This window comes from Poecilia reticulata, chromosome 3, assembly GCF_904066995.2.
Source record: "Poecilia reticulata chromosome 3, P_reticulata-male-v2, whole genome shotgun sequence".
Lineage (NCBI taxonomy): Eukaryota > Metazoa > Chordata > Actinopteri > Cyprinodontiformes > Poeciliidae > Poecilia > Poecilia reticulata.
In genome coordinates this window covers 17,960,987-17,976,010 of record NC_088832.1, presented here as the reverse complement: position 1 = coordinate 17,976,010, position 15,024 = coordinate 17,960,987, and the positions used below count along the sequence as shown (strand labels likewise).

Genomic DNA, 15,024 nt, shown 5'->3' with positions numbered 1-15,024 from the left:
ACATCCAATTAGCCCAGTATATTATGGGTTTGAAGAGTTTGAATGCCATTGAGTTGAAATGTGTTATTATTTGCAACATTGAAAACACTGATATTCCAATGTTCAGTTCAATTAAATAAATTGTGCTGCTCTAATTGACAATAATCACTCATTATATTTTGCTGGTTGCCAACCTTCCTTTTCATCTTATGTTATATTAATCGGTCTCCAAAATTCTCCATTAAGTTTGTCAATGCCAGTGTAATATAATTGACCATAAATATTACTCTAACTACTATTCACTCAATCAACTGAACTAACTTGAACTAACTTGAACCTCATATCAGACTTTAGGTTAATCGATCGTTGTTGTTTGAAATACAAGCAGTTTATGTTGTGCTCTGGTTGTGGGGAAAAAACTGCCACAAAGAACGATGTGGTCAGCACTAAGAAGAACATTTACGAAAACTATATTGGTCATTACCTTTAAAATGTTTTAATGATATATTTACATTTTTAGCCAGTATGCAGTTTGATACGTACTAAGTCTAAAGTAAGGGGCTTGGGAACATGTGATCTGCAAATGGCTAAAGGTTTTGTAGCAGTAAAATAAAAAACTTTATATTCTACCTGCGATGATGAGTACAAATTGATGCATGGTTGCTAAGAAACAACCCACGGACGATGGCTCATACTGGCCATGCTTCCACTTCAGCTACAAAAAGGTAAAAATGCCAGAGGCACAATAGTGAGCAGCACCCAAAGCAGGATCTATATGATGTTAACAGTGTCTGATGATAATTAATGTTGTAATAAAAAAGGTCTCTGACTCCACAGCTCACCACGTTACTCCTTTTTATTTGAATGGGTGAGCTTACATCTGTTCTGTTGCATTGGTTTTTAAAGTCATCCTAGCATTAGTAGATTTTATTTTACAGTAATAAATTTAATACGTTCAACTGGTCTTGATATCAATCCTTCCCTTCATATCCATAAATAATCAATTTGGAAAAAATTCCTGGACTTTTCTTGGATTACTAAAGGGAATTTTCTGCTCTTGTTTATATTTCACCAAAGTCTTTTTTTTTTTTTTTTGCCCTAAACTATTATTCAACTCATTAAGGTTTGGATGACGTGTTGTTGTGCTAACCTACTTTAAAAAAAAATTAAAAATGCTGGAATACTTTGCCGCGTTTAAGGGTTGGGACCCCTGGATGGCTTTTAGATAGAATAGATCGGTTTAACTGTGATTTATTTCAGCAGAGGAATGCCGAATCCCCTGAAGGACTCATTTTATTTCCCTTTGTCTAGAAGTTTCATGTGGTAAAGTTGCTGCATGTTTTTAATTTATGTTTTTTTTTTATAAAGTATTTGCCCTGAAGTGCGTTAAGTCTGTTTTAAGGTATGTTTGTGAGCAGCAGGCTTAAAGGGAGTTAAAGCAAACTTTTCCAGATGAGTTTATTGGTGGACTGTATGACTAAGAAATTAGCCTCTTATGTAGTTGGTTCTTTTTCTGGTGTTGCATTTCCTACACATATGGTACTTATGGCACTGAAAATGTGGCTTTATAGTGCTGGACTAGATTACTTTTTTTTTTTTTTTACATTGATTGTCCTTGATGGCAGTCATCTAAAAATAACCATAAAATGAACCATATGTGCTGAGTGTTGCATAACATAACTACAAAAATCCTCACAAGTTTTGTTGACAGTCATGAAGCAAAGCTTTGGAACCAGCACCCCAGAGCTTTATGTAATAAATCCAAAGCTGTGGCTCAGCGGATGAAACCTCTGCAGCCACTGAATAGTATTTGAATAGCAGTGTTATTATGGTCATGTTGTTGACAGTTTGGTTTCTTGTAATCATTGTGCTGACCTTGACCGAAGAATCCAAGTTTGAGGGAAACAAGCGTGTGCTTGCTTGTGCACCAAGCCGCCCAGCTGAAGTAGAGACCTCTTCTTGTTTTGTCCGCTGCTCATCCTGCAGAGCAGATAAAGCCGGAGCTCCAGCCAGGCAGCACGCCATTGACCTTTTCACCCCTTGCATTGCACTTTCCGTCATTGTGTTGTCTTCCTGCCATGAGCTTTTTCAATATGAATGAGGAAAGAACGAAGTAGAGGGAGAATGATCAAGGAAAGACATGTTGTTGCATCTGCTACGTTTTCCTCAAGACATTGTAATGAAAGTCAATTTAAATTTAGGCTCTGTCACAGTGTTATTCTCAAACTTTGTCGCTCTTTGTTATTGCTTTTTTGTAAAAAAAAATAAAATAAAAATGCTCCTAGATTTGTGATTGCATGTTGTGCTTTTATGTTTGTAATGTTTAAGTGTTTTTCTGTACTTTATGGATTGGCCATTTGCAGGTATCAGCATATACTATAGTTGTAAAAAGGTAACACTTTCAAGCATAACTTACTGTCAAACCATTCCAGTTTAAAGTCAATGTGCCTGGGAGACAAGGGAAAGGTCCAGAGTGATCAGGATTTTCTCCAGCTCCCCCGCCTTTGCCTGTTTCTTGCTGCTGTTTCTTGCCGACAAAGTCAGCTGTTTGGAAAGCCAGAGAGAGAAAACTAAAGGGATGCCTCTCATTGCCATTATCAGGTTAATGCTGTTTTGAATGTTGGTGAGTGACGAGTGGCATGTCCGTAAAGCAACAGACTGCGGGCTGACTACCTGGGCCAACAGCCTGGCTTATTAAGAAAGAAATATCAGCTTGTTTGACTTTAGGTGTGATGTAATAAAGAGCAAAGCAGAAAGAATTGGTAATATTCTATGCAATAAAACATAATGACTTCAGAACTGCTAGTAAAATTAGTGGTGGTAAGTCATCTGGGCCGGCATTGTGTAATTCAAATGTTTTTTTATGTAAGTGCTGACAACAGCATTGTTTGTGCGACAGCTGCTACAAACTGAAAAAGACTCAAGTTAGCCATTTTCATTATTAGGTGCTATAGGAAAGAGATATGAGGGACAGAGAATGTACTTTCTACAACATGTCAAGTCATGTCAGCGGTTCATTCAGGCTGCAAGAGAGCGATTTCTGTCAATAACTTGCTGTTTTTTATCGGTCTGAACTTTTACATTCTGTCTGCTATGGAACATTGTGAGTTTAGTAGTGTTGGCAAATTTCAGAGTTAAGGTAGGAGTTTACATTACCAATAAACTAGAGAGGACATTGGGATTGCAGTATTGGAGCTCTGCTAGTCACTAAAAATATTTTAAACTTATTACCATTGTTTTAATGGTATTTCACACTGGCCAAACATTTTGGGTTTCCTTTCATGAGCTTCTCGTAATAGTTTGCTGAAATTGTGTCCCATTCCTCCCGACAGAACCAGTGTAACTGGGTCAGATTTTTAGGTTGCCTTGATCACACTCACCTGTTCAGATATGCCCACAAATGCTCTATATGATTGAGTTTGACTTTAATTTCTAACGTCTTTAGATGTTGCTTCAATATTTTCACATAATGTTTGTTCCTAGTGATGCCATTTATTTTTTTGAAGTGCACAAAACATATGATGACTGTTGTTGATTCTCTCCCTCCAATTTGTAACTAAGCTGACAATCTTGCTTGAAGGATTTATGGGTTTGAGATAATTTGTAGTAACAGGAACCCTTGAGAGGGTTTCCGATCCTCCAAAGCTTGTTTGTATTTCCACAGTAACACGATGTTGGTTTGTAGACAGATTGCTCTTATGTGTCGTAACAAAGTGCAAAGAAGGCGACGCCAAAGATGTGAGAAGTCGTTGCCTCTCTGCCTTTTGTCCTGAGTCATCTTTAGCTGTGGCTGCTGCTCCAGTAACCGCCAGCCTGCACCGGCTTGAGCAGGCTTTATGTCCAGTCATAGCATAAGAATGTTATCTTATCCTGCTCAGGCAACAGCTCCCTCTTGCCTTGTCTATTATTGCTGCTCATTGTTATGTTTAGTAGGTCTATTTCCATATAGAGTGCTTGTTGCTTGCTGAATTGTGTGGTTGCAAATCTTTCAAGTTGAGCTGCAGCACATGATGCAGAGTTTAGCTGGAGGGTAGCGGTTTGGTCTGCTTTGACATCAGCAAGTGTGTCCCAGAGTTCCTATGTCATTTGATTAGGGTCTAATTTGGGAACAAGAGATGCCCTTTATCTTCACCATGTGGGGGTTTCTACGTGTGGGCATGCAAAGTTTAAAGGTCAGCTTTCCTATGCATTGACCTTTGCATTCACTGCACTGCAGTTAATGGCTTTGCAGTGCTATAGATAAATGTAGAACATTTATCTATAGTTGTTCCACTGGCTCTGTATAGTGTCCGTGTTGTCTCTAACTTTGCCACTTAAAGGGCAAGGCTCGTACAAGTGTTTTGCAGTGCTCCAGTCTTTCGAATGTCTTTGATTAGTTTCTGCTTGTAAAATTTCTCAGTTTTGCTCACATTCTTATTAATGTATTGTGTGAATAAAGTATAACAGAAAAATACAATTTCTTAAGCCAGATGTTTTTTTGAGGGTTGCAACATATGTTCTTGTGTGTATACCCACTGGTGAGCATTTATTCTTAAAATAACATGACAGAAGTTCAGGTTCTTGTAATTGCCCGCATTTATGTGTATTAGGTGGAGCGACTGTAGCTCAGTCGTAATCGTCTTGCAATTGGAAAGTTGTAGGTAACATTCCAGCTTCCTTCGGTCGTATTCTGATGTGCAGCTGAGCAAGACACCTAAGCCCCAGTTGCCTGAATCTGCATAGCAGTGTATAAATGTATTAGTGCGAATAGGTGAATGTGTCTGTACTGTAAAGTGCTTTGAGTGGTCAGTATGATTGGAAAGATGCTATATATATATTCAATTCATTAATCATTTATGTGCAGATTCTGCAGCATTCAAAAAATGAGCATTTTTGAAAGGCATAGCCACTCATATGAAGTGTCCCCACATTGAGAAATTAAAAAGTTCTTATTTTAATAAAGCTAATGCCTCATTTTTTCTGAGCAGTATGGCATGGGTCTGTACGGTTCAGTACACTATTTTGTCTGTTTCCATTGTAAAAGCGGCCCATCCATCTGACCCATACAGACCATTCCTGCTATTATTGTCATACATTATAGTCCACTGATTGGAGGACAGTAAAATGTCACAAAACATACTAGTGCATCACGTTTAGAGAGAGAGCTAACGACTAAGAGCACAACTGGGGTAGAAATGCTCTCCTGAATACACCGGACCATAAGATAGCATACTGAACCTCACATATCCATGCCATACTGCTCAGAGGAAAGAAGTGAGATAACATGAACAATAGGTAAAGATTTGTGACGAGAGAAAGCTTTTTAAGATGTCAGATTCTTCAAATATGTCAAAAGTTGGGAAATATTTTGCTTGCGTTTAATGCTAGTTTTTAACCCTCCCATGATCTTACGAGATGGGGTCATTTAGACCTCATATTGCAGGCTGGCGGGGCTGTGCTGACCTGGCATGCTCTTTTTTTTTTTTTTTGTGGTTTCGGAAACTGATGGTCTGATGGGACAACCCCTTCCACCCTCCGTTTCCCCGCTGTCCTCCCGAGACATAACCCCTACTCCTCCTGAGTGTTACGCTATCAGTAGGTTGGCGTTTTCCAAAGAAATTGGAAATCTGATTCAGCCCAATTGCGGCGTAATTCCAGTCATTTCACAGTGTGTCACGTATTTTCAACATTGACTCCAAACGGTAAAGGGATGATACCTTAGCACACTTTCCACACGTGTAATAGACTTTAGGTCGACTTGTCCACACGTGGACATACACACACACAAACAGGATATTACATCAGCAGTGATCTTCTGGGCTATTCACTTCCAAATGTGTTTATCTCCTTCATGACAACAATGAATGGCATAGCTGGAATACTTTAGGACGAGCTCAGAGTTTTCCTCACTTGGATCCTGTCTGGTTTCAGGATCACACACACGCACACACATCGCCACAATACAGTTTTTAACAGATTTCCTGAGGTCTATTGTATCTGCTGGAAGATGGTGGCATCCTGGTCCAAACCCGCAGCTTGAACAAGCCAAATCCCTCCCGCTCTCCTTCTTTCCTTGCTTCCGCTCATAATCTCCCTTTTCCTGTTCTTCTTCTCCGCTCTGACTCCTTTGTCCATCTCCTCTGCTCTTGTTTTTTGGCCACACTGGCTTATACATCCATTTATCCAGTATTCCATCTGTTTTGCTCTTGCCCACCCTTTCTTTCCACCTGTCATATCTCCACCTCCCCTTCATTAGACCAAAGAAGCAGTCTAAACAATATTTTTAGAGCCAATTGAGCCTCCAGCAAAAACAGAGAAAAACCAGACACAAACACATTCAACTCTCTGACCTGCCTACCTTTGGTGTTCTGCCCCCCTCCATTGTTTCAAAGTTTAGCTATTCAATAGGTATTGCATCAGAGGCAACAATCTATAACTATGCATGTCTACCTAAACACTGTACCACAAAAAATATGTTTTTTGTCAAGCTGCAGATGCTGTGTGTCAACTTTGGAAATTACTCATTCTGCTGCTTTGAGACCATAATCCTTTTTATGATGTTTCATTATGGTAACACCGTTTCTGATTTTCTTTACCCCCAAATGATTTCTAAAATTTGCTGAGGTCTGGCATGCCTTTCAGAATTTGTGCAATCCATAAATTCTCGGTAAACAATGTGATTGAAAATATAAATAGTGCATTATTTCAGTGAGATTTCAGGGGGAAAAAATATATTGTTGGGAAATCATTAGTCAGGCCTGCTTTACTTGGTTGTATGTCGACCTCCCTGAGGTTCAATCTTTAACCCAGACTGATCTAATATGTAATATAATGAATAAATTGTACTTTTTCACTGGAAAAGGTTAAACTTGTTCTAACTTGTTTTCCATTCAAATAATATTAAAATCATTCATGTTCCAGGCATAATAGTGTTATGTGAGGGTCTTACTTTTATCACACCATTTTGTATAAGTAAATAAGGTCCTTTTCTGTCCATCTCAATTCAAATGCTCTGTAACATGTGGCTTCGCTGCTGATTTTCAGGGAAAATAAATCCTAATCATGCTACTTCCTGCTGCATGGCGTGCTCAGTAGACGTAATTGCTGCACTGGAACAGGATGTCCTGTCTGTGCTTTCCATAGGGCTGTTAGGTTTAACCATGACGTTATGAAGTGCCACGCTGATGCCCGGGAATCTTTAAAGAGTATTACTTATTCTTTAAAGATTTCCCTGGTGAGCATTTTCATGGTAATGGGATGAGCTTGTTTCTTTCTAGATTAAAGTATGATAAGGCAGAGAGGCCAATTTATCAATTTCATCTCTCGCCACTAGGGCCCATGTTTATCTTGCCACCACGCAGTGAGTCAGGATGGTAATGAAGGTAAAATAAATCTCCATACTTACAGTCAGAAAACTGCAGCAAAAAGGGTCATGCAAATCTCCATGACAACCATTAGGCAGATATTTGGGAGGCACAACAGGAAAAAGTTCACTGTCCTATCAGCTCAAATGTGTAGACATGGGAATTTGTAGACGCTGCTGAAGCTTCTGCTAAACATGGGATTTGGTCAGATGAGATTAAACACTAAAGGTTGGTCTGATGGAGAAGTGAGCTGGCCAGGCAACCTTGTCCAGGTGCACAGTATTAAGTATTTGAAAAACCCAGACATTTTATGTAAAAATCTGGTGACCTCTGAAAGAAATGTAACAAGTGGGTCATCAATGCTTCTTTCAGAGGAATAATTACCATAAACAATATAACCCCCAAAATGGTCCAACAGACATAGAATCAACCTTCCTTCATGGTCATCTTAGTCCCAAGACCTAAATCGTGTAGAAAACACTGTGGAGTGAGCTGAAGAGAACATTGTGTAATAGAAGCCTTAATTTTGAGAAATCTAAGGATTTACTTAATAAATAAATGAATTACAGTGTACTACTGCGTTTATTTTATCATTTTTAATTATATTTCCCACATATGCAATGATTGTGAAGGAGGCTATATCTGAGTATTGTAAATAATCCATTATAGTTGGAAAAGTGATCTGCTACCTGAATATGTTTCCAGTTCTGCCAGCCCGGAGGATGGAGGCTGTCGAGAGAAAGGAAAGCACCCACCTTCTTCACCGTTGTGCTGACAGACATCGATTCGGACCGACACTACTGCTCTTGCCTCACCTTCTACGAGGCTGAAGTAAATCTACAGGTGAGGTCTACTACCCTGACTCCCACTCAGCCTGAAAATGCATTGATTTCAAAAGAGTTTTTTGTTTTTTTTTAATTAATAGAAGAGCAGAAGAAGTGAGTGCAGAGGGGAAATAATGTGATTTAAATGTCTCATGAGACTACTAACATGATTTCATGTTTCTGGAGTAGTGCTGAGCATGAGGCCACCATCGTCCTTTGGTTTGCTTGCATTTCTGTCAGAAAACCTTAAAGCTAATGCATTCTGTTAGCAATTTCAGTCTTTTTTTTTTTTTTTTTTTTTTGAACATTTTTTGGAGTTTTTCTGACATTTAAAAAGCCATGTTGTGTGTGTGTGTGTGTGTGTGTGTGCGTGCGTGCGTGCGTGCGTGCGTGTGTGTTGTCTTTCAAGATTTCAGGCATTATTTGAAAACAAAAGCCTGTTTAGATCCTGTCTAATAAATCTTGACTTGGCTGACAGTTTAACTTGTAAAGAAAGACGATGGACCAGTGCTCCTTCCAGCACTGTTTGCTTATTCACACGTGCACACAACATTGGGTTTGACTGCAGATTAGTGGTCACGGCATAAATGTTCAGAGCTCTCATTAATTATTGATTACAACACATATGTTTGGAGGAGAACATTATACTCAAGAATGAACTTGTTAATCTGTGTTTCTACCGAAAGCCTAGAGAATACCGAGGTAATTGTTTCACTGTGTTGGCCCTTTGTAGGAGGCCTTAGACGGCGCCTGTCCCCCTGCCCACGGTGACTTCACATCCTTTCACATGTGGACAGCAGTCGTCAATCACATTCCAGTTAGATCAGGGAAACTTTTTCACGTTAAATTTGAAAGGCGGTCGTGCTTGAAAAAGGCATCCACTTCGGAGGAGTAATTTTTGTGGAATCTTTAAAATGAGTCCTTCAGCATTTCCACATTATCTTACCTCAGCTTGTGGTAATCAAAAGAATAGCCCTGACTTAACTTTCTTTTTTCTTTCACCAAGCGCATTTTCTGATCTAATCAAAAGTATCAGAGCTTAAAGTGTTTGCTTTAATGTGACGCTTTAGGGGAAGAAAATGACCAAAATGAGACCAGTTGTTTGGCTTTCTCAGGAGTCTTTACAAAGGGGTCAATCTTCAGATTGAACTCCCACAGACTGAGCTCCCATTGCTCATCACTACTTTGTGAAGCTTAGCTGATACAGATGAAAGCAGCAAATTATGCTAGTACTGCCCAATATTAGGCAGGTCATACAATTATTATTGGCATGTAAAGCCTGATCTCATGTCACCTGGAACATATTAGTTATAAGGTACTCAATTTTTAATAGTTTTTTTTACTGATGCCACATTTAATACTAATACTGATGTTGTGCACACTGATAATGAAGTGGCAATACAACATGTAGTCCCAGATTACAATAGCATTCATTTACATGTTGTCTTTACTTGCCATTAGCAACAAATTTAAACTCTGAAATCACATTTCATATTTGTTTTTTCAAGACAAATCAAGCTTTAGCATGACAGCCTATGGGATGTTATTGCAGTTTTTAAATAATCTATTTACAAGGCATAATAGGTCTGGTGATCTGTGCATAATATATGGGGGGCAGTATCATTGAAGAGTTAATTTATTTCAGTCATTCAGTTCAAAAAATGAATTTCATCCCATATAGTCATCACACAGAAAATTATATATTTCCAGTGTTTATCTTTTAATTTGTATAGTTAAAGTTTATAGTTAATGAAAACCTCAAATCTAATTTTTCGGAAAAGTGAATATTGAAAATATACATTAAATACACAGGTACATATTAAAGAGAAATGTTATTTAATATTCTGCGCAACTGTGGAGAGGACTGCTGACTCAATTGTCTAGCAGAGCTCAATCGAGACCGTCCACCAATGTTGTGAGCCAGAAAAGGACACTGCTAAAGAGTCAGAGTGCTGTATTCAAGCATACCAATGGAAAGTTGTGGGGAAGGAAAAAGTGTGGCACAAGAAACTAGAATAATGGCTGCTTAGGGATTGCTGTTTGCCATCGCTTCAAGAGCTCCCCCACACAGGCGAATTCTGCCACTTATGAATCACAGAGAGCATGTCAGCAATATTTTATCCAAGCAACGGAAAAAGGACTGGATTTACCATAAAACGGGGGGAAAAAATCCTTAACAGTTTTTTTTCACTTTCAGTGACAAAAGCAGAAGTGTTCACCAAATGAGTCACTGCAAACTCAGAATGCAAACTCAGAGTTAAAACCTCAGTCTCTTTTTTTTTTTTTTTTTTTTAGCTTTTGTGTGTCAGCTTTTCACTCAGAAGCATGGTTGAGAAGACTTCCTGTTTTCTAAGAGTGCATTTATTACTGGAAGTAGTTCTGTATGCTAGAACAGTTGGTAGGGTTGACTTTTATTAAATTGTAACAGAACGCAAGAAAAGATCAATTCTGTTTTTGAAACACACTTTTGCCTTTATTACAGTGTTCAGTTTTGATGATACCCAAGAAGACAATAACCGAAATGCAAACGCATCTGAAACTGAAATATGATGAAGACACAAGTGTAATAAATACTGTACTTTGAAAAATGAACTTTTGAATTTAGCACCACACCTTTGTTTCTTTCTGTTTTATCTCTCTGATGTTAATTATTAGATTGGATACATTTTGCCCCCTCGCATGCATGAAAACAGAGACGCATTCCAATATTCGTCTTAAAGCCCTGAAGATCCTCCGGAAAGTTGAGGGTGTTTTGACAACCTTTGCTGTCTGAGCTGATGTCCTTATCTGCTCACGTGGATCTCGGAGAACGTTCACGCAGCCGGTGCAGGAATGTGTTTTGATTAATAATTGAACCAAATTTTAGGACTGACGGAGAAATCTGACTGACGTCTGACTTGCGTATTTTAAACCCTCCCGAGATAATTGGGAGACTTTTAATATCTTTTCGTATAGTCAGGAGAAATACTTCAGATGTTCGCAGGGTTTAATTTAGGATTTAATTTGTCCATGATTCAGTTAGGCCACTTGTTGGGTAACAAGAGTCAACTAGATCCAGATTAAACCTCTCAATTACAGACGGAAACCAAACACATTCTGACATACATAACATATTGGTCAGTTCTTGTTTTTAATACTGTTCTGCGTAAAAAATAATAATAAGATGATATAGTTCTATTTTATCAATGGTGTTAAGACGTTATCAAAAGCAATCTTTTTATAATTTTTGATCTTTTATTTAGTCCTAATTCTTTTCTTCTTTTAAAAAAAAAAAGTTTAGTTCTTGCTTTTGTTATAAGACACTGATTCAAAACTTTTCGAAAACCTTTTTTTTTTCTCTGAGAGAAAATGTCTCTGATAGTTTTGGTCAAGCTGTTTGTATTTTGTTGAAGTATTGCAGCAAATTTTCTTTTACAACTTTTTTCAAGCTTAATACGCAGTAAACTTGTGTGTTTTATAACCCTCTATAAAATTGAATTATTTGAAACTAAATTATTGCACATTTTACTTCCAAACATCTTGGATCAATGTGTGTTATTTTTCTGAAAGAATGCGCACGTGCTGTGTAATACATGCCAAATACCTACCAGACTGTGATAAGCTTGAAGCACATTATGTATCCTTAAACTAAACCAGGAGCTTAGGGCTACTTACTGGTTCTGGCATGCTCTCCGGTCAGGTTACAGCTCTATGACTCTATTCTGAGGGCCTGAAAACGTTTTATTTTTTCTTAAATGCTTCAGGGATCAAAAAACATCGAGGCTGACGGAGATGAAGATGAGGAGGCGGAGGAGGATGGCCTGATCCAGCCGGCTCAAGTGTTTGCACCAAAAAGTCTCATTCTCGTGTCCAGACTGGATTATCCTGAAATATTCCGGGTAATAAGGCGCAGTTTGATTAAATCTCGATTAAAAATATTTTTCTGCTTGTTCAGAAGAAATTCCTGGAATTTTTTTGTCAAATTATTGTTTTATCTTGTTATCCTGAGATATCCCTCATACTGTCTGCAGCACAGGTCAAGTTGGTTTAAGTGTAAGCATGTACGTCACTGGAGCAAATTAGCCGTAGTGTCTTATGAGCCTCTTATCTTATTTCACTGCAAAATTTAATTTGACAGAAAGTCAGACATGCTACCTTGTCCAATATTGACAGACATGCTATCTGTCCAGTATTGACCTAAATGTTACTGCAATCAATTTTCATTTTATTTTACTTTAAGCATGAAACTCTGCATGTTTTCCCCACAGGGATGCTTGGGGCTCATCTACACTGTGTATATCGACAGCCTGAACTTCCCTTTGGAGGGCCTGGTGGCCAACCTATTTATATTCCAGGTTCCTGTTGCAGGTGGATCTCAGGTGCGTCTTCTTTCTTTAAGATACAACGCAGCTCTGCTACTTGAGTGGGCCTGGATTCCAGACCACTAGACTTTATAGAAATGGACCCTGACGGTTACTGCATGGAGGTGAGGTCTACAGCGTGATTAGATTGTTCTGTGATTAGATTGTTCAGCGAACATCGTGTTCAGACAAAGTCTAAAATTGTTGTCAGACCGTAGGATTTTTTCCTGCTATTTTGAGCGGAGCAAGTCCCCTCTGGCTACTGGGGACAAGACTGAGAAGCGTTTTTATTTTTATTTTTTAAGAATTGCTCTTTCAAAATCAAGATCTGTTAAATATTTCCTCGTTGGGAGGTTTCCGTAGTTTAGAAGTCAAAAGCAGACTTGATTAATAGTTTGAAACGCAGTAGATAAGTATGAAACAGTGGAGAGTGTACATTATTTTTGAAGACTTACTGATATTCTTCAAAAGTACATGTTGATAATCATTAGTGGGATAAAAGTAATTAAAAACTGACATGTTTTGAAAGAAAATGTGCAGACTGTCGGCAAAACACCCAAACACGATCGCCATGTATGAAAACTAGATCTGCTCCTCGCTGCTGTTTTTTTTTTTTTATTAATGTATAATTTTTTTATTAGGGATTTTCTCAAACATCTTAAGGAGCTTTAATTTGTTTTATGTCTTATAACACATAACATTGGCACTTGTTGCATGCCCAAAAATAATATATGAAGTGCCAACCTTAAAGAAACAAAAAAGAATCCTCTATTAGGTTTGCTCTTAAAAAATAAGACACCTGAAGGTTGGACATTAGGACCTCATAATATATCCTAATCACAATCCCAGTGTGCTCAACAAAAAATTGTCAAGAGGACTATTTGGAATGCAATGTTATGAGCTCACGTTTTGCCAATATGGTGTTTAGTCTGCTGGTTGGAGTTTTTGTCTGTTCACACAGCGGCATGGAGAAAAACAGCACATTTTGTTGTGCATTTAGCAGCTTCAAATAAATCTAAATCTGGTATCAGTGGTATTTGTTACCAATGCATTTTGTTAAACCAAAAAACCTTACCAAGCATCCAAATTTACATTCAAACCCGGCCTTTAAACCTTTCTGGTCTTTGAAAATGTTTTCAAATGACTACATGAGTTTCTTCACAATACACAAATACTTGGCTACACAGACCACAGCCAGGAATTTCTTCCTCACACACAGAGTGGAGATGTTGCAGCAGTGATAGTTGGGTTACATCAACAAACGGACTTGAAAGTTGCAGTGACATTATGAACAATTGTTTAAAACATTCCTGAGGTCTTTTCCGAAAATTTGTTAATATGACTGGATCTGTTTCTTCTTGTGAACTTGTATCATAAAGTTCACAAGAACCTGTGATACAAGTTCTTGTGCAGCCACTGCAGCTGATTTGTTCAGGCATGACAAAACAACTAGTTGTGTTTTCTTGGGTTAAAAAACACAACAGTTCACCTGACCTTAAATCTGACTTATTGATTGTCGGTTATGTTGCAGTTTGACACCAGGCATGAAGCTTGTGGAAACGTACCATAACATCCTTCTGACACGTTTTTTCCTCTTCGTTTTGCAGAAACTGTTCAGCCTGGGAGCAGGAGACCGGCAACTCATCCAAACACCTCTGAACGACACATTACCTGTCACATTCAAGAGTGTTGCCCTGCTATTCCAGCAGCTAGGTGGGTCCAGGCTCTGAAATCCTATAATTTAGGACACATTGTGACTGATTGTGACCTTTTGGTATCCTTGTAGCTAAATGTCCAATAAATACACTATGCAGAAATTATAAAATTAAATAACCTCTTCTTGTAAATGTTGTTTTAAAAATCAATATAACACAGCCTACTGCATGTAAAGTAAACATTTATTCCTTTGTAGAAGCTTGACTTTACTTTTAGTCACATGATTTGCACAGTCAAGAGACTCGCTGTGAGCCATGAAGAGTTTATGTTGCTGAAGAAATGTTTTGAGATTTTCTCTTTTGTCCCTTCAGTCATGCCCTATTTTGCATGAATTGAAATGAACACATGATCCAGATTTGAAGCAGTCTTCACGTTTTACATTGCATAGGATTTGCAACACGTTTGATTGTGTGGAGTTAAAGGATTTGTGCTGGTGATACGTGCTTTGTTAAACGCATTATATGGCTTATCCGCGGTGACTCATATCTGGTGTTAGTTTAGCTGCTTTAAGGGGGAAGATCTGTCACTCCACTCTACCCTGTCATGGTTTGTGAGCTATCAAACATTAATTTGTATTTGAGGTCATTCGTGAAGAACCACACTTATTTCACTTTTGCAGCATGCATTTGTTAGCTCAGGGTGAAATTAAGTATAATTCACCTGAAATTTATTCTGTAATGGAAAGTTGGCCCCATTTGATCAGAGGAATGTGGTTTGACCCAGAACAGCCTCTATTTCCTTTGTGCATTAACACCATACTTTTTTTATTTTTTGTTTGGACAGAAAGAAGAACATGCATATGGGGGATACTTGCACAATAGT

The 15,024-nt window shown here is 38.3% G+C and overlaps 1 protein-coding gene across 5 annotated transcripts in view; it reads left to right on the top strand.

Moving 5' to 3' along the window:
* Nucleotides 1–15,024, top strand: part of sbf2 (SET binding factor 2) — a 118,344-nt gene that overhangs the window by 48,457 nt on the left and 54,863 nt on the right. For all 5 annotated transcript variants that reach the window (XM_017304015.2, XM_008405276.3, XM_008405277.3 and 2 more), the window contains 4 exons: nt 8,028–8,165; nt 11,890–12,024; nt 12,394–12,504; nt 14,094–14,199. In XM_017304015.2, coding sequence (XP_017159504.1) covers nt 8,028–8,165; nt 11,890–12,024; nt 12,394–12,504; nt 14,094–14,199 — 490 coding nt within the window. The remainder of the gene's footprint in view (nt 1–8,027; nt 8,166–11,889; nt 12,025–12,393; nt 12,505–14,093; nt 14,200–15,024) is intronic.